General features: G+C 52.3%; 3 protein-coding genes and 2 non-coding genes across 7 annotated transcripts in view; 1 reads left to right on the forward strand and 4 right to left on the reverse strand.

Annotated features, from left to right (window-relative positions):
* Positions 1–8,056, reverse strand: part of SMG6 (SMG6 nonsense mediated mRNA decay factor) — a 90,634-nt gene extending 82,578 nt beyond the window's left edge. For both annotated transcript variants that reach the window (XM_042879397.1, XM_042879396.1), the window contains exons 1-6: positions 7,963–8,056; positions 5,240–7,004; positions 3,554–3,746; positions 2,748–2,858; positions 1,878–1,984; positions 705–783 (exon numbers count right to left, since the gene is read on the reverse strand). In XM_042879397.1, coding sequence (XP_042735331.1) covers positions 705–783; positions 1,878–1,984; positions 2,748–2,858; positions 3,554–3,746; positions 5,240–7,004; positions 7,963–8,056 — 2,349 coding nt within the window. The remainder of the gene's footprint in view (positions 1–704; positions 784–1,877; positions 1,985–2,747; positions 2,859–3,553; positions 3,747–5,239; positions 7,005–7,962) is intronic.
* A 111-nt stretch (positions 8,057–8,167) lies between these two features.
* SRR (serine racemase) lies at positions 8,168–10,573 on the forward strand. Its single transcript, XM_042879947.1, has 7 exons — positions 8,168–8,326; positions 8,414–8,549; positions 8,754–8,857; positions 8,938–9,057; positions 9,124–9,198; positions 9,372–9,581; positions 9,863–10,573. The coding sequence occupies exons 1-7, from the start codon at positions 8,168–8,170 to the stop codon at positions 10,058–10,060; spliced, it is 1,002 nt and encodes a 333-aa protein (XP_042735881.1). The 3' UTR covers positions 10,061–10,573.
* Positions 10,525–16,613, reverse strand: TSR1 (TSR1 ribosome maturation factor). 2 transcript variants are annotated; one of them, XM_042879480.1, is made up of 15 exons: positions 16,489–16,613; positions 16,307–16,410; positions 15,883–16,099; positions 15,677–15,811; positions 14,725–15,152; positions 14,247–14,406; positions 13,740–13,903; positions 13,262–13,464; positions 12,795–12,957; positions 12,571–12,681; positions 12,138–12,270; positions 11,600–11,716; positions 11,166–11,306; positions 10,980–11,054; positions 10,525–10,884 (listed from the first exon to the last, which is right to left on the reverse strand). In XM_042879480.1, exons 1-15 carry the CDS (start codon positions 16,586–16,588, stop codon positions 10,706–10,708), a joined length of 2,430 nt encoding a protein of 809 aa, XP_042735414.1. In that variant the 5' UTR covers positions 16,589–16,613; the 3' UTR covers positions 10,525–10,705. The 2 variants fall into 2 exon arrangements, with proteins under 2 accessions (XP_042735414.1, XP_042735415.1); XM_042879481.1 differs by lacking the exons at positions 16,307–16,410; positions 16,489–16,613 and having other exon boundaries at positions 15,887–15,952.
* LOC122184824 lies at positions 11,982–12,074 on the reverse strand. The gene has a single exon (XR_006180641.1). It is a non-coding gene; the product is annotated as a small nucleolar RNA SNORD91 family (small nucleolar RNA).
* On the reverse strand, positions 13,100–13,192 carry LOC122184825. The gene has a single exon (XR_006180642.1). It is a non-coding gene; the product is annotated as a small nucleolar RNA SNORD91 family (small nucleolar RNA).
* Positions 16,614–16,677: the final 64 nt, after the last annotated feature.

A 16,677-nucleotide genomic window follows, 5' to 3' on the forward strand; every position in this document is an offset into this window, starting at 1 on the left:
CTGTTCTCCCACAGCCCTGCCACAGGGAACACTGTAAGACATCACTCCTTGAGTCTTTATACCATGGAGACCCACAGCCATTTAGGGCCTTACAGAACACCACAGCAGGGCAGGATACTTGGCAGCCTTCAGTCCCACTTGCAGAGTCAGAAAAGTCATTCCCAGCCACAAGGAAATTGCATTTCTAACCCATGCAGTTCTGAACTAGTATTCCAAAAAAGTCTTTTCAGTATTGTAAATGAGATCCTTACCAGCCCCCATGCCCCAGGCTGATGCCCCCATTATCTGCTGCAAATCTTCTTTGAAACAAGCTTTCCTGCATGGCTAGAGGAGCCAGCAAAACTAAAGCTGCATGTTGATGTCACTTAGAGCAGTCAAGTATAAAAATCTCATGCAAAACCTTAAATGCAGCCCACTTGCAATGCAAGTGCTCTCTCATCAGCCCACAGAGCAGTCCCAAAAACGCAGATAGCCTGGGGCAGTAATGTGTGTCTAGCAAAGCAGCCAGGAACCAACAGCTGGAATCCACCGAACACACCCTGCCATCAACTCTGTTTTTTTTTTTTAATTAAAAAAAAAAAAACCAACAAAAAACATCTGGAAGTGCTGCCTTAAACAATGTCTTCCTCCACCAGATGGAATCCCACAGCCTTCCCAGAGGCTCTTCCTGTGCTTGCTACATCTTTGTATGATGAACGTCTTACCGTGTAGATGGCCAGCAGTGCCAGCTGGTTGTATGGGCGGCCGTTTTTGGGAGCAATTTGTTGAGCCTTCAGGTACCAGCTGAGGAATGAAAGAACCAGGGGAAAAGTTACTGAAAGCATCAGGTTGTCTTCCTCACTGTGGAGGGCACAAAGTTCTCTCTGCAGCACTGGCAGCCCAGCACTGAACAGGCCCTTTGCTCAAGTGCCCTCTGCCTGCATGAGTGTGCACAGCTAGTAAGTCTGTACCCAGCACAGAGAGGCAGAGCCAGGGCACAGGACAAGAGGGAGAGGCAGACACAGCTGGAGAAAGAAATGTTCTTGGCTCAGCCTGAAGATGAGCATTTAGCCAGCTCCACTGAGTGTTGTCTCCAGTGCAGCCTCAGGCAGAAAACAGGCTATTTGCAGACACTTTTTTCTCCTCCCCCTTTTTAGCCTTTTTGGCAGCTGGGATCAAATCTTCCTGGCTGCTTAGCTCATTATTTAATTATCCCAGTAGAAGTGGCATCCATTAAGATGCAGCCCATTCCTTCCTCCTATATCCCCTCAGTTGTATTATCCAGCTTATTTCATGCCACACAAATCTGTCAACACTGTTCAGATGCAGAATGAACACGCTGTGCTCCTTCCAGCCCTGTAAGATATCAGTGCACTTCACAAACAGGCAGCTTTCCCCACCCTGTTTCAACCTTCTATGGGTTTCAGGGCCCCATGCTGGGCTCAATTGCTCACTACCACTCTTTGCTCCAGGAAAATAAAAAAGATCAGGAAGAAGGACTGTATGCCAGGCAAAACAAGAGTGATAGGAAGCAACAGGTGCCAATAACTTCTGATGCAGTCAGAACATATGGGCACATATGGGAATCTCTCCTAGCTGGGAAGCTAGCAGAAAATATATCAGTTTGCCAGCCTCAGAGGCATGAACACTCCCTGCTGCAGGATCAGCACAGGACGACTTCCACAACACACAGCTGGAGGAAGATGGATCTGCTGGGTTGATTTTGGATAGAAAAGCAGTTCACACTATACCTTTAAGTTACACAGGACTGCAGTACAAGAAGGAGGCATGAAAAGACTCCTTTGGTTAGAGGCAAGCTTAAGCATGAAATGAGATGCACCCCTTGTAACTAGATAGAAGAGGAGCTTTGCTCAGCCCTGGGGTGAAGAACACAATACCTGCGTGCCTTTCCATAGTTTGCCGTATCGTTTGCTTGTTCTCTGTATCTGCAAATGTCCCCTTGACAAATCATACACCTCTGGGCACTGATCAGAGCATACTTCACCTGAAAGAAAGCATTCAGTTGTTCAGCTGGGAGCCGCACATCCCAACTCACCTAAACACCCTGCGAGTTCATGGGGATGGTGAGGAGCTAAGAGGAGGTCACTGACAAACTGAAGGTCAAAAACAAAGGCTGCAGAATTAAACAAGGCTCAGTGGCACTGGTTCAGCATCAGTAAAGGCAACCCAACCCCCCAAATACCTACTCCCTTACACAATATCCTAGCTCTCGCTCAGAGGAAGTAGGTTTCAGAATCTGTGGTTCATTCAGTCCACGAGAAATGCGAGGAAGATAAACTGGTTAAAACAAACACATCTCTCTGGGAATGGAGCTTGACTAAAATATCCTCTTCCAACTGTTCTCACACCTGCACTCACAGCTCAGGGCAATCACTGTCATGCGTCAGAGAGAGCCCAACTGCTAGCCTTCCTCATTCATTATTCTGAATTCCATATACAGAAGGATGAGTTGTTCAGTATCTAAGGCCAAGCCGGGGTACCTCTGACACTTCCTCCTCCTGATTAGCCCTAGTCAAAGAGACGATACAAAAAGACAAGTTCTTTCTTTGCAAAGGAAGCTGAGCAATGTTAATACACTGGAGTTAGCTCAACATGTTCTCTAACAGCTGAGATTCCCTGCAAACACTCTGCTGTCTGTTCAGACTACAGCTGCCCACCTCTTGGCAAGGGCAGCACGCCGAGTGCTGAGTCCAGCACACAGCACACCACTAACAGGAGGAGAAGACTCCAGGAGAAAGCCAACCTACCATTTTCCGCAGAGGCTTGCAGCGGATGGCCATCCCATCCATGTAGTCCTCCAGCTTGAACTGGTATGACACCTGCAGCTTCTGGAGTAAGCCATCAAAAAAGGAAGTGCCCTGCAGAACACATGTATTTGGTCGTTCTCATTTCTCCAAAGACAAGCAGAAAATCTTAACGCTGTCCTTTAGTTACTGCAGGAAAGGTCCTTCTCCCTCTGGTTTGTGCTGTTCTCTTCAGAAAGCAATAAGGCAAGAGGATCTCCAGCTTCAGTTTGTTTTAGGGCTGAGCTAGCCAAAGTCAAGGCTGACCTGATTTTGTGTTAGCCACAGTCCTGCTCCAACAAGAGGTTGGACAGAAGCCTTCCAGTAGTTCCTTCCTGCCAACACAATTCTGTAAAACACATCTCCTGGATTTGTCAGCCTCCCTTCTACAATGAGTAAACCGAGCTGAGTGCCTAACAGCATGACTTTTCAGCAAATTTGATAAAGATAGCACAAACACCTCTGTGAATGCTCTTGTTTCTTTCCATTTAAGGATGCTTAGCTCATTTTAGCTTAAATCAATCTCTCATCAAAACAGAACACGCCAAAGCAAGCCTGGTTTAAATTATAACAAATATCCACCTGGACCAACACTTGCTGCACTAAATTGTAATCTGCCTGTGCATTCTTTTTGCTTAAGCATGGCCTTAGGCACACATGGCAATAAGCAGGACCACAAAGGGTAGCTTGCTGTCCAGCTATACCAACCTGTTCTAAACACCAATCAGTCAAAAGTTTAGCAAAGCCTGGGGGTGTTTCTCTCCTCCTACCTCATCTAGAAGTTGGAGAAGTTTGTTCCGAATTTCTTGGGCATTTTCCCCCAGAGGATCCTTGAGGAGCTGCCGGAATTTCTCAATCACTTGGTAGAAGGCGTTCTTCCACAGCAGCTGGTCCACATTCTGGGTATCAGAGAACTCGATATCCATCAAAATGCACCGCTTGTACAGCTGCAGCATCTCCACCCTAGAGTGAGACACGATCAGTGGTCAACACAGCAGCCTGGCAGAGCAGGCAGGGAGCATGTGCTGAACCACCTGCTGCCTCTCATCCTGCAGGCATGAGATGTCAGCAGTTGGCTTGGCTCACACGCTATGGCAAATGGAGGCTTCCAAACATGCCCTAGAAAGAGATGGAAGTTCTTGTAACCAAACACCCCTTCTGCTCCAGCAGAGCAAATTGAAAGGACCATCTCTCTTTCTGCACGTGTAAAAATGGATTAGGACTCACCAAAGAGCAAAGAGGCTCTGCTAAAGCTCTGCCTCTGGGAAGAGCAAGACCTAATTATCTCCTGAAAGTAATACAGAAAACAGCATACACTGACAGGCTTCTTCTGCTTCCAACCACAAAGCCTAGCTACTAAGGGCCAGGAACAAGCACACAAAGCACCCAAGAGCAAGAGATCTTGCCATTACAGTGACCTGCGTATCACTTTGTGCAGCCAAAATGCATGCTGGAATAACAAACCACGTTCCCCTCACCAACTAACAAGAGCTCAGCCCAGACACTGGAACAGAACTCCCACACACAATTTGATGAAATGGATACACGCTGCTGCAGGGCAGGGACCAACTGAACCTGTGCTCTGGGGAAGGGCAGCCCTCACCAGCCACGGCAGCACAGCCTCTCTCATCCTAACCTGAAACCTCCAGTGCTGTTACCAGTGCACACATATCCCCTCTCTGTGGTCTGTGCTGCGAGTCCCTCAAATGCAGAACAAGCCCTGAAAAGAGCTCAGCTGCCAGATTTACTGCCAGTCAGCTCTGAAATAAGCCTCCAGAGAAGCCCCAAAGACCACACGTAAATGTGGTAGGTGCCAAGTAGAAACTTGCTCCAGTCATGTTAACTGCCCTCCAGAGTGCCAGATTCACTTTCCTCTTGCTAGGCTGCCCTCACCAGGCCATCCCCAGTGGACTGCCATATGTCACAGGGCTGAACAGTGTCAACAACAAAACTAGTGGCACTTAGAAAGTGCTGTCACTGCCACACAGCACCAGGAATCCACATAACACTTTGCAAGCACAAGCTGAGAGCTGCCGTACTGAAGCCAGCAATGCAAATCAGAAATCAAAGGCTGGTAATAAAGCAAAAGTACACCAGCAAATACCAAAAGCACACGAGAGCCCTGGAGCCAAGGGAGCCCAGCTCTAGCAAGAAGAACCCAAGAACTGCAGCAGGTGCTTGTCCTGCTCCCCTATGTGCCTTCAGCACAGGCACAACCATGAGGAGCCACAATTTAACCCTCAGCCTAAGCTAAAGAGATAATTGCTCACAGTTTCTTTCTGATATCCAGACACCCCTGGCACATGATTAACACCCCCCAGCACATCATAAGATAGTGAACTATAGCCCCAATCCCTCAGATATCAATGCCCCCCATCCCCCAGATCCCCAGTGAGAAAACATCATGGACAACAGCTCTGTTAGGAATTTACTCTTGAAATGACTCAGCCACAAACCTCAGCTGGGCCATCTTCTCCAGCCCCTCTGGGCTGATGCGATCTCTGGAAAGCAGATTGCTGAGCTGCTGCTCCTGGTTCCCAGCCTCACGGAGGAGTTTGCTGAGCTCCTGCTGCTGCATGTTCCGCATCTGCTGCTCCATCTCAGGACTCAGAGGTGCTGGGGTGAGCGGGCCGCACATGTACTGCCCTGTCTGGCCAGGGTACCCGGGGTAAAAGGCTCCTGGGTACACACCATTGCTTGGACCCATTGGATACTGCAGGGAGTACCCGCTGTAAGGATACTGAGGAGCTTGGCCGGCAGCCCGAGGGTAATAGTAGGGGTTGTCAGAGTTTTGGAACTTATAATAGGACGTCTGGGCCTGGCGGGCTTCCCCCCAGGAGGTGGGACTCACTTCATCATCCGTGTCTAGGAAGTGAAGCTGTGGGGTTTGGCTTTTCAGGGCGGGTTTTTGGTCCGGGTTGTTGGGGTCCCACAACCTGCGAGCGGTGCCACCTCGGCCCCGGCTTCGGGAGCCCTTACTGCCAGCACCGCCCAGCAGCAGCCGAGGCCCAGGGTGACTGGGTTCAGGGGAGCCCACAGAGCAGGCAGACAGGTCTGTGTTGGCAGGCAGGAACAGAATCCCACGGCCCCTCCCCTGGGGCTCTCTGCTCTGGCTCCTCGCCTCCAGAGTCTCCGAGTCATTGCAACCAGAAAAAGCCTTCAGGGGCTTTTTTTTATCTGTGTCTGCTAGAACGACATCCCTGTTCATAGTCTTGCTGTCAAAAGTGACTCGGAAGTGTCCCTTGACTTCCCTGCCGTTGCTGCTCCACTCACTCTCACTCCTAGAAGCTCGACTCTGCTCTGAACGCTTTTTCCTGTCTGAAATCCTGTTAGAGACATACGCTTCTGCCTCATCAATTCTGTCATCATCCAAGGAGTCAGTGGAGGATGCAGAGAGCTGCTTCCTAGGACGTATTCTAGCACGCTCCTGCCGTCTCTCCATCCCATCCACCAGCGGGGCTCCATCTACACTGTTGTTGCTTCCAGCTGAGCTCGTGCTGCACGTGCGGTATCGGCTCCGCCGCTTGTCAGAGCGGGAATACCGCTTGGTAGCGCCCAGCTTCCCCTGCATCACTTCATCGTGTGCCCTCCTCACCCGGTCACTTCGCTCTAGTCGTCTTCCTTTATCCGTCCTAGATGATTTCACTCCGTCTCCTGCCTGGTTTCCCTCTCTGTCCTCTTTGTTTGACTTGGTTTTCTTGTTGTTATCTTCTGCAGAACCTTTCTCGGCCTCTTCACCACCTTCAACTCTCAGCTGTTCCACTTTAGAGGTCATTTCCTCAGTAGCCAACCGTAGGGCGACTTCTTTAGCAACTAATTGCAGGCGCTTCCCTGGCTGATAGATCTGCTGGTCCGGTTTCTTGATTCTCCTCGTGGTCTTGGCACAACACTCATCCACAGCACGCGGCGTGCACGAGTTCTCCTGGCTCTGAAGATCACCTTTAACCTCTGCCTCGTCGTTTCCCAGTGAAGGACCATTCTGGTTGTGGCTGTCACCATGCTGAAGTTCTCCATGACTGGAGGCCCTTCTCCTGAAGGACCCTCCTCCTGAAGGGCCATTCTCCCCCTTGCCTTCCTCAGCTCCGCTCCTCTCCTCAGAGGCCTCGTGCTTTGGTGGCACAAGTTTGCTCTTCAATCGGGAGAGGCCAGGCTTGTAAATCTCCAGATCTGGGCGCCTGTTGTCCTTGCGATGCCGTGGCTCCTTCACCTCTTTCATGTTTTCTAGGAAAAAAATAGAGAAAAACATAGGAATGTTAAGGCTGGAGAATATCTCTGACATCATCAAATCCAACCATTGGCCCACCCCCACCACACCCACTGAAGAAACCACATCCCCAAGAGCCACAACTCCATGGCTCTGGAACACCTCCAGGGTGGTGACTTCACTACCTGTGTCAATACATCACTGCTCTTTCTGAGAAGAAATTGTTCCCCATATCCAAAGTGAAAGAGAGTTATTCCCATCACAAAGCACACGAGGATGAGAAAAGCTCACAACAAATATTCAAGGAAAAACATTATCTGAAGGCAAAGTATTAAAAACACCCTGAAAGCTGCTTCAAAAGAACGCACGTGAAACGCTCTGTTGAGGCTCACAGGAAATCAACGAGTGAGAGCAGGAAATGAAGCAGCCTGACAAAGCTGACCAAATCCTGAACCCGACTCGCTTACAAAACATCCCACAGCAGGTTTTGCCCCGAAGAACCACCGAGTTAACAGACAGACAAAGCACAGCGCCCGGCCCCGATCTGCTCTGTGCCACAAAGCAAAGCACAGCCAGGGGCTCCTGGAGAAGCTCAGCACAGCAGGACCCCCCAACCCCAGGCACAGCCCCACCGCTCTGCTCTCAGGGCGGCATTCCCCCCTCCGTGCTTACAACCCACAGCATATTCCTCCCTCTCCCCATAACCACATCGTCACAAAACGCCACACAGAACGCAGCGCACAGCCTCGACACAGCACAGCCCGGGCACAATACGTTTCGCCCTCAGTGCCCACTCCGTGCCCGCTCCCCCCGCGCCGCCGTTGTTGAACCCCCGCTTTCCCTCACCGCAGCAACAACGGCGGCCCCGGGCCCAGCACACACCCACAGAGCAGGCACGGCCAAGGCGAGGCGAGGCGAGACAAAAAGGCCGAACGGCGGCACCCCGCCGCCTCCTCCTCCCTCTGCCCGCCTCACCTGCTCCTCCTGCCGCCCCGGCGCGGGCCTGCGCGGCTACCATGTCCCGCAGCTCTGCGGCCGAGACGCGGACGCGCTCCAGCCCCTCCGCCATCTTGTTTCGTGCCGGGGAGGGGACGGCGGCCGCGCGGGGCCAAACTTTCTCGCGCGGAGCCCGGCGACTGACCGCGCGCATGCGCACGGCGCGGTCGGGAGCGGCGCGGCCATGGGCTCGGTGCGGGCGGCCGACGTGGAGTCGGCGATGAAGCGGCTGGGGGGCCGCGTGCGGCGCACGCCCGTGCTGACTTGCGGGTCCCTGCAGCGGCTGGCCGGCCGCAAGCTGCTCTTCAAGTGCGAGCTCTTCCAGCGCACCGGCTCCTTTAAGGTGTGACGGGACGGTGGTGTGACGGGACGGTGCCGTGCCGGGGCGCCGGGGGCGGGGAGCGGATCCCAGCGGCGCGTCTCGTTGCAGATCCGCGGGGCGCTGAACGCGGTCAGGATCCTCGTGGAGGACGCGGAGAAGGCAGGGCGGGAGCGGCCCCGCGCCGTAGTGACACACAGCAGCGGGAACCACGGGCAGGCGCTCGCCCGTGCGGCCCGGGATGAAGGTAACGCGTGGGGGAAAAGGTCAACGCGCAGAGCGTGAGATATAAGGCGTATCCCTGTGCGGCAGACAGCAGCACACCTCAGCTCTGCTCCACTAACAGCCCCAGCCCTGCGGAGCAGCAGGAGGGCTCTCCCTTCTCCGGTCACGGCCCAGCTCCATTCCCCTTTTGCAGCATGCAAATTCCCTCCCGCAACTGTTCCAACAGGCATTCCTGCCTACGTCGTGGTGCCCCGCACAGCCCCGCGCTGTAAGCAAGCTGCCATCCGTGCCTATGGGGCCACGCTCGTGCCGTGCGAGCCCAGCGATGAGGTAAGGAAGGAGTTAGGGGGGAAGCAACTGAGGACACGGTTTCCCGTCCTACTGGGCCAACTGCTGTGCTTTGCCTTTAGTCCAGAGCAGAGACAGCTGCACGCGTGGTCCAAGAGACAGGAGGAGTCATGGTGCACCCCAACCAGGAGCCAGCCGTGATCGCGGGGCAGGGAACTATTGCCCTGGAGGTGCTAGAGCAGGTGAGGGGATGTAGCACAAGGGTACAAGAGCTGCTATAGAAATGCTCACGTTTCTTTTCTATGCAGGCACCAGAGGTGAATGCACTGGTGGTTCCTGTTGGGGGCGGAGGAATGATTGCAGGAATAGCAGTAGCCATCAAGGTAAGTAACAGCACAGCTTAGAGATGATGGTTGTATCTCCACCTTTGTCAGGGCAGCTTGTCTCTAAGAACAGAAATCCGGGTTGCCTGGGGGTGTGCACCACAGCCCCCTGCCAGCACAGCAACACAGCACAGGCACTCAGAGCAACACAGTGACTCTCCTGCTCTCTGCAGGCGTTGAGACCAGATGTGAAAGTGTTTGCTGCTGAACCCCGCAATGCAGATGACTGCTACCAGTCCAAGCTGAGAGGGGAACTGACCCCCAACCGCCACAACCCAGTCACCATTGCTGATGCAGTTAAAACCAGTATTGGAGAAAACACGTGGCCCATCATTAGGGATTTGGTCGACGATGTTCTGACCGTCTCAGAGGAAGAAATCAAGGTAAGCACTCTCTGCCTCCCCTCCCAGTAGCTGCCAGCAGGCAGCTGGCTCCACCCAAGCTCTGCTCCTCTGTTCTCATCCCTGCACTCTCTCAGGGCAAACCCTACGCACCACAGCAGCTGTGCAAACACCAACACTCTTTCCAGCTGGAAAGAGCTGGTGGAAACTCTGCTCTCCCTCCCCAAAGTGCTGCAGAGCCAGATGCACATGCAGTGCCCCCCATAGCCCTAGAGGAGCACGTACTTGCTGCTGGGATGACAGCTGCTGTTCTGTCCCAACAGCGAGCCACACGGCTGGTGTGGGAAAAGATGAAGCTGCTGATTGAGCCAACAGCGGGTGTGGGAGTTGCAGCCGTGCTCTCAGAGCAGTTCCAGGCAGTCCCCCGGGAGGTGGAGAATGTTTGCATCGTGCTGTGTGGAGGAAACGTGGACCTGAGCTCCCTGACCTGGCTCACAGACCTCCCTGGGGACGGAGACTGAGAACAGAGCAGCGTATCCAGTGGCAGGAACCTGGCTTTGAATTTGTACGATACTAAAAACCAGATGAACAAAGCCAGAGGTTTGAAAGCTTCTGTGAAGGGGTAAGGAAAGATGGAGGTGGTCTCTGCAGCCCAGAATCACTTGGTTCCAAAGCAAAGGGTGACTACAGGGAGCCAGAAAGCAAAGCACAGCTGCTTCTCCCCTTCCCAGCCATCCTGCTCTGGAACAGACCTTGAAGCAGACTGCACCCAGCCACTGCCCAGCTGCTGTTTCACCTTTCTCTGTCATCAGCAACCTCCAACAAACTCCTGTCTGATACTGCAAAATCCTCTCACCCACTGCTGTGGCAGAGCAAGAAGACCAAAGTCCCAGCAAGCCATAGGGCTCACAGAACAGCAGGGTGCTGACAGATTCCCATTTGGCCTCTACAGCTGGCCGCCACCACCAAGACTTAGAGACTTAAATATTTTTTGAAAAACATTTCCATTAAAATAAATTAATCTATCCTAAGCACCAACTGTTGAGACAGCTGCCCCAGTACAAACCCTGGGCACTGATATGTCCAGGACATCAGTGTGTACGGTGTGCTTAGGCTGAGAAAGCAGCCGGAGAGGCACAAACTGCATTAGCACTGTGCCTGGAGGCTTATTCCATTTCCACCTCTTGCCCTGGCAGTGCACTCTCACTCCTCACCCACGGCACTGGCTCTGGGACATAGGGGTCATAAGTCCATTTAGGATAAACACGCTTGTAGAGGTTCAGCAGCACAGTGTCCTGGGACTTCAGCTGTCCATCAAAGTGGCACTTCATGTGACCATGGGTCCCTAGGGAAAGAGCGGAAGAGGCCATTAGCTGTCACTCCTCCCCAGGAAAACCACATCCTGCTCATCATAAGAGACAAACACAGAACCAAACCTACCTAATGGCTCTTTTATATGCCCTCTACGACCCCATTTTGTCCTTAGCTCCACTGGCTTAAACCACATCACGTCCTCTAGAGAGCAAAACACAAATGGCACATAAGCAACAGGCTTTGCCACAGAAACACAAGGCACAGTTGTTCTGCTTCCACATCCCCTCTTCCCACTGCATACACAGGCCATACCTCTGTTAAAGAACATGTACCGCACCACAGCCGCCTTGGTGAAGATCTTGAAAGGATGACCACTGAGCACGAGCCGCTTGATGATGATTCTGTCCGGGTCCACAGCCAGCAGAGAACCCGTGGCAATGAGGTCGTGCATTCCTGCAAGACAGATTAATTAACACACCAGGGTAGCGTGACCAAATGCAACTCCATTACCACCTCCCTCACCACAACCCCCTTCACCACATCGGTCAAGGCCCAGAGCAGCCCCCCAGCAGGAAGAAAGGTGCCAGTGGTAACAGAGAAGGAAAGCAGTTAATTTTCTCAAGCAGCATGTATTTTTCTTTTTTTTCCAAGTCACACTTTATGAATAGATGCACTCTTGGTAAAAGTATAAGAAAAGCCTGCTAACATATATTTCTTAACACACTCTCAGCACTAATCCAACTTACCGTTACTTCTCTGTTTAAAAACAAGCACTGAGACAGGTGGGAAAGTGATGGGAGCGTAAACAGTCACCACCAGGGCAGAATCCGGGCGCAGGAAACGCTCCAGCTTGTGCTTATCAGCTAGGATAGAACAGCAGTGACCAAGTTCAGTCCAGCAAAAGTCCTCAGAGCTCTGAGAAACCCCACTGAACTCCTTCTTTCCTAGCAAAGGGGCTCTGTGCTGAAAGATAGCAGGCTACACACAGCACTTCCCTGCTGGCATAGGGTGTCTGGGAATTAACATGATCCTCTGAGCTGCCAGCTCACTGCATGGAACTTGCCATTGCCTTGCCAGAACCAGAAAACCATGCTGCCCAAGCCCTCCTGCTCCCCACTGTTTAGTGCCTCTCCTGGAAGCCTCAGCGCCCTGGTGCATGTCTTCAGAAGAATCCTTCAGCCAGGTTCAGACGTTGTGGCTAAGACATCACAGGCTTCCTGCCCTAGAAACCCTGGCCCCACTTCCTGCCATACCTGTTCTCTCCCCACCAGTCCCCTCACAAACCTGATGTGTGCTGGGAGAACAAAGGGGAAGCTCGGAAGCGCCTGAACCCACAGTGGAAGATCAGCTCCTCCTTTGCCCTCACTGGATCACTGTTGCTTGGATGCCGCCGCACCAGGAAATTCAACACAGACATCTGCAGGATGGACATTGCTGTGAGAAGCTGACAGCAGGGCTGGCAAATAACATCAAGAGCAGAAAGCAAACATTGCAACAAGGACAAATTCCCAGATGGCTGCTGGTCATCAGTGCAAACCAGCCAGATACTCCAGTCTGAAAACCTCTGGAAGCTTCAGGCTGCTCTGACCACAGGAAGATCTGGTTTCAAAGTGCAAGCAGTGCGTGGAAATCTTAGCCCAAACCTCTCCAACCCATCAGGGGAATCACATGAAGAGCTGCACACACACAAGGAATCAACAGAGCCCAACTTAGTCACCTTCTGTTCATGGGGAAGCAGCGAGAACAGGACTAGTGGCTTCCCTTCTTTGAAGCTGTCCATCACTGACACGGGGACGTTGCAGACATGCAGTGTAACATACCAGCCAACCTGCCAACAGAGCATCAGTTGTGAATACTTCTTGCAGTAGAAAAAAAAAGTGTCAGGACAGATACAAGGCCAGGATTAGACAGGGAACCAAGAACAGCATCCAGTGGAGTTACCGAAGCTCCTTCAGTCTCCTCTTTCTCTATTTGCCGGAAGAGGTGCTTTCTGGTTCGGGAGAAGTCCTGGAACTGGTAAATCCTTGCATAGTCCCTTGGGAGATTCTCTTTAGGGTCCCATGGAGAAGTCCTAAAGCTCTTGAGCCCTCGGTACTTCTGGAACCTTAAGGACAGACAACAGGAAAGACAAACTGATTCACAAATGCACAAGGACTAACGCTAGGACTCCGCCTTGCTCCTCTCTCCCCCAGCTCAGGACATGTTCTTTCTGCCCCAAGGAGTGGCACAATGCCTCAGCTAGCATCTCCCCTGGAAGCCTCAGAGCCTAAGGGTTCATCTTCAGAAGAGTCCTTCAGCCAGGTTCAGACATCACGGCTAGGACATCACAGGCTTCCTGCCCTACCTCAGCAAACCAGAGAGGAGAACCCCTTCCAGCTCCTCTCCCATCACCGCATGTAGTTTCTTACCGGACTCTGGCAGGCACATCACGTGGTGTGTCCACCTCATCTGGAAACATCTCATCCATCCTCTCCTGTTTGTATTTCTCCAGCATCTGTTCATCTTCCTCTGCCTTCTCATCATACTGGTCATCCCGCACGCACTCAGACATGGTCACGGTCTCACATTCCTCCTCTGCAAGCTCTTCTTCCTCCCCACTGCTTCCTCCCTCCTGACACACAGGAGTACAGGCACTCTGTTATGTCTCTGCAGCAAATCCCGTATCTATTTGCACAGTGTGATTCATAGCTACAACACAGTCCCCCATTTTGGTATCTAGCAGACCAGAAGTAGCAGGATAGATGTGAGAGGCTTAACAGTGGAAATCCAAGCAAGTCTTATCTCAGTGTTGTGTTCCTACATAGGGAAAGCTACGAGGACAGGACCAAGCTAGGCTATACAGCAGTATCCAGAAGATCAATTGCAGTATCAGCTCTTAGGAATTACCTGGGAAACTGCCTCTTCCATCATATCATCACCAAAATCATCATCATCATCTTCTTCTTCTTCCTCCTCACTGCCTTCTTCTCCCTCATCAACAATCCACGCAGCCTGGTACTTGGATGTACCTTTGGGGACCTTCACCACCCTTTTGTTCTCCTTCTGAGATGCTGTGGGAATTACACCAATGGTTAATACAGGTACAAATCTCCTTTTGCTCAGCAGCATTTACACCAGAAGAACCAAGCCAACCTCTAGAGCCGAGTCACTGTTTCCCAGAACAGAATTTGTCAAAGCCTAGAAAAGGCAGCTAAAATGTAACCCTGTTGTCAGGCAAATCAGCCAGCCCTGCTGTCAGGTGAGGGTAACCAGGAACAGAAGTCACAAAAAATCCCTTGGTTCCCAGTAGCTTGTTTCTCCACAGCCACCTTCAGCTATCCCACCAGCAGGTGGCTTCTGACAGCCTTTGTAACAGGGACAAGGAAAAGGTACAGAAATACTGCTGCTATTCACCCTCTGCATCTTGCAGTTCTTCTTCAGTTGGCCACGTCTGCTCCCCTTCCATAGGATCAGGAACCACTTCTGACTGTAAAGACTCCTGTTTGCTTGTATCTGCCTTCATCAGGATTTTAACATCTTCTTCCATCTCATCAGGACCATTTGCAGAGTCTTCCTGAAGAGCAAAAGCAGAGTCCCCAGCTGTAAAGCTATCCATCTGAAGCTAATAACCAGTTTAAAGCCAAGGACAGCTCCTCCCACAGCCCTTGCTACCAGAAAATATCCAAGAAACAGCACAAACTCCCTCCAGTGTCAACGTCAGTTATGCTGTAAGGGAGCCACAGCTCACTGGCAGGAAACGAACCTACTGCCTCTTCTGATAAAACTCCCTTTTTCCCCCACCCTTTACCACCCATAACCAAACATACTTTCTGAATGAAAGTGTAGAAACACTGTTTTAACGGGCACAGCAAAGCCATGATGTCCCACAAACCTGCATATCCATGTCCTGACTCTTCTTCTGTCCTTTAACCACTCTGGGATTCAAAGAGAGAGGGTCGGGGGGGGCATCCACCTGGCTCATCTGGAAGTCTCCATGCCCCACAATATGCACCAAGCTGTTCACATTGAGGGTCCGTCCTCGGACAAAACCAGACACCTTCAAGGTCCCAATCTGGTCACACTCCTGACTGGGCACAAACTCAGCAGCATAGGCAAGCAGGTGAGCCCGCCTGTCCCGAAAAGCAAGATGCCGCTGCTTCTGGGTAGCAAGGTGCCTCAGCAGCACCGAGGACTCCTGCTCTGTGTTTAGGGGAAAGAGCTTGACCTCTGGAAACCACTTCTCAATAGCTTTGGTGAGTTTCTTCTTGGCATCTATCCGCTTCTTTGGTGGCACATCAGTGCCCCCTGGGACAGCAAGAACTACAAAGGACGTAGAACAGAGTTCCTCATCAGAGCACAAACCTCCTTATACCCCTTTCACAAAGCATTAATGCTAACTTTGATGCCTGCAGCTCAAATAACCAAAAAAAAAACGTCTGACAACACAAGTTACAAAGGCGGTTTCACCCATTAAAAAAAAAAAGACAGATTTTCTATCTTCAGATAAAAGATTTTAAGACTAAATTGACTATGGAAATAAGGGTCTGGGAATTTAACTCAGCAAGAAACCAACTCACTCCTTTTGCTCTGCACAACTGGACAGCCATTGCAATACTAATAACCACCATACATCTGAGACTTAAACCTAGAGCTCCAGCATTGCCCTACCAGGAGAGTAAGACAATAAGACAGCATTTACCTGACCAGCTCTCAGAAACAGAACAGCCAGAAGGCCTGTGATTACTTACTAACATACAGAGCTTCTACTTATTGCAACAGTAAGCCCCCCCTCAGTCACCCCACTCACCCTGTACCCCAGTAGAAGCTCTGAATTTTCATCTCACCGTAACTGGGCAGCCCCTGGGCAAAAAGGCAAGAGAGACAATGCTCCCCTGTGCTGTCCCAGCCATCCACAGGATCCAAGACAAAAAGCAGGGAGTCGGCAACTTTTGCTAGGTCCATGACGGCATGCAGATCCCCTGCATACAAGACACCTCAATTACTGGGGCTGCTGGGGGTACAGAACTGAGACCCACACGAACTTCCTCACCTGCCTGCGCTGTCACAAACCGCCAGCGCTGCTTGAGCCGGGGACAAAGGATGGCAAAGCTGCCGGCTTTTCCCTCATCCAAGTGGACAACAACCGAATCTTGGCTCTGCAGCAGGCGGAGGGCATCGTGTGCTGCAGCCCTGGCGTGCAGCGGCACCACGACCACAAGATGTGGGGGCCCATCCCTGCTGCCCAAGCTCCGCTTTTCTGCTAGCACCTATGGGCAAAGATCATGGCATGAAAATCATCCCAGATCCAGCTCCTATCTCACACCCCTGATCGAGACTGCAGCTCCACAGCTCGATCCTATAACGCTTGCTTAGCCAGCTCCTAGACCCAAAGCAGCCCGGTCCAACAAAGCTACCCCCACACCCCATCCCACCAGCCGTTCCCCACGCCAGGCCCAAAACCCCCGAGCCCTCACCGCCTCCTTGCGCTGTCTGCGGAGCTGCAGCGCCTGGTGCCGTCGATCCACCCTGTTCAGATCTCGGCGCCGACGGTGCGGCAGCGCCTTGACGGAGACTCGGCCTGCGGAGAGAGAGCGGTCAGGCGGCGATAAGGCTAACGGGAACGCGGTGGGGAGCCCTACGGGCCGCCCCGCCTCACCCCCAGCTCGGCGCTGTGCCGTCCCGCGGTGCTTCCCGCCCTTATGCGCCTTATTCTGCTGCTTCAGGGGCCCGGCCCGGTGCGCGCCGCTCGCCACCATGCTGCCTTCACGCCGCCACCTCCACTTCCGGCCATGCGTTTTGCGTCACTTCCGGCGACGTGAGGGAGCGGAGTAGGCGGCAAAGCGCA

This window comes from Lagopus leucura, unplaced genomic scaffold, assembly GCF_019238085.1.
Source record: "Lagopus leucura isolate 7727_CA_CO unplaced genomic scaffold, USGS_WTPT01 Super-Scaffold_100024, whole genome shotgun sequence".
NCBI lineage: Eukaryota > Metazoa > Chordata > Aves > Galliformes > Phasianidae > Lagopus > Lagopus leucura.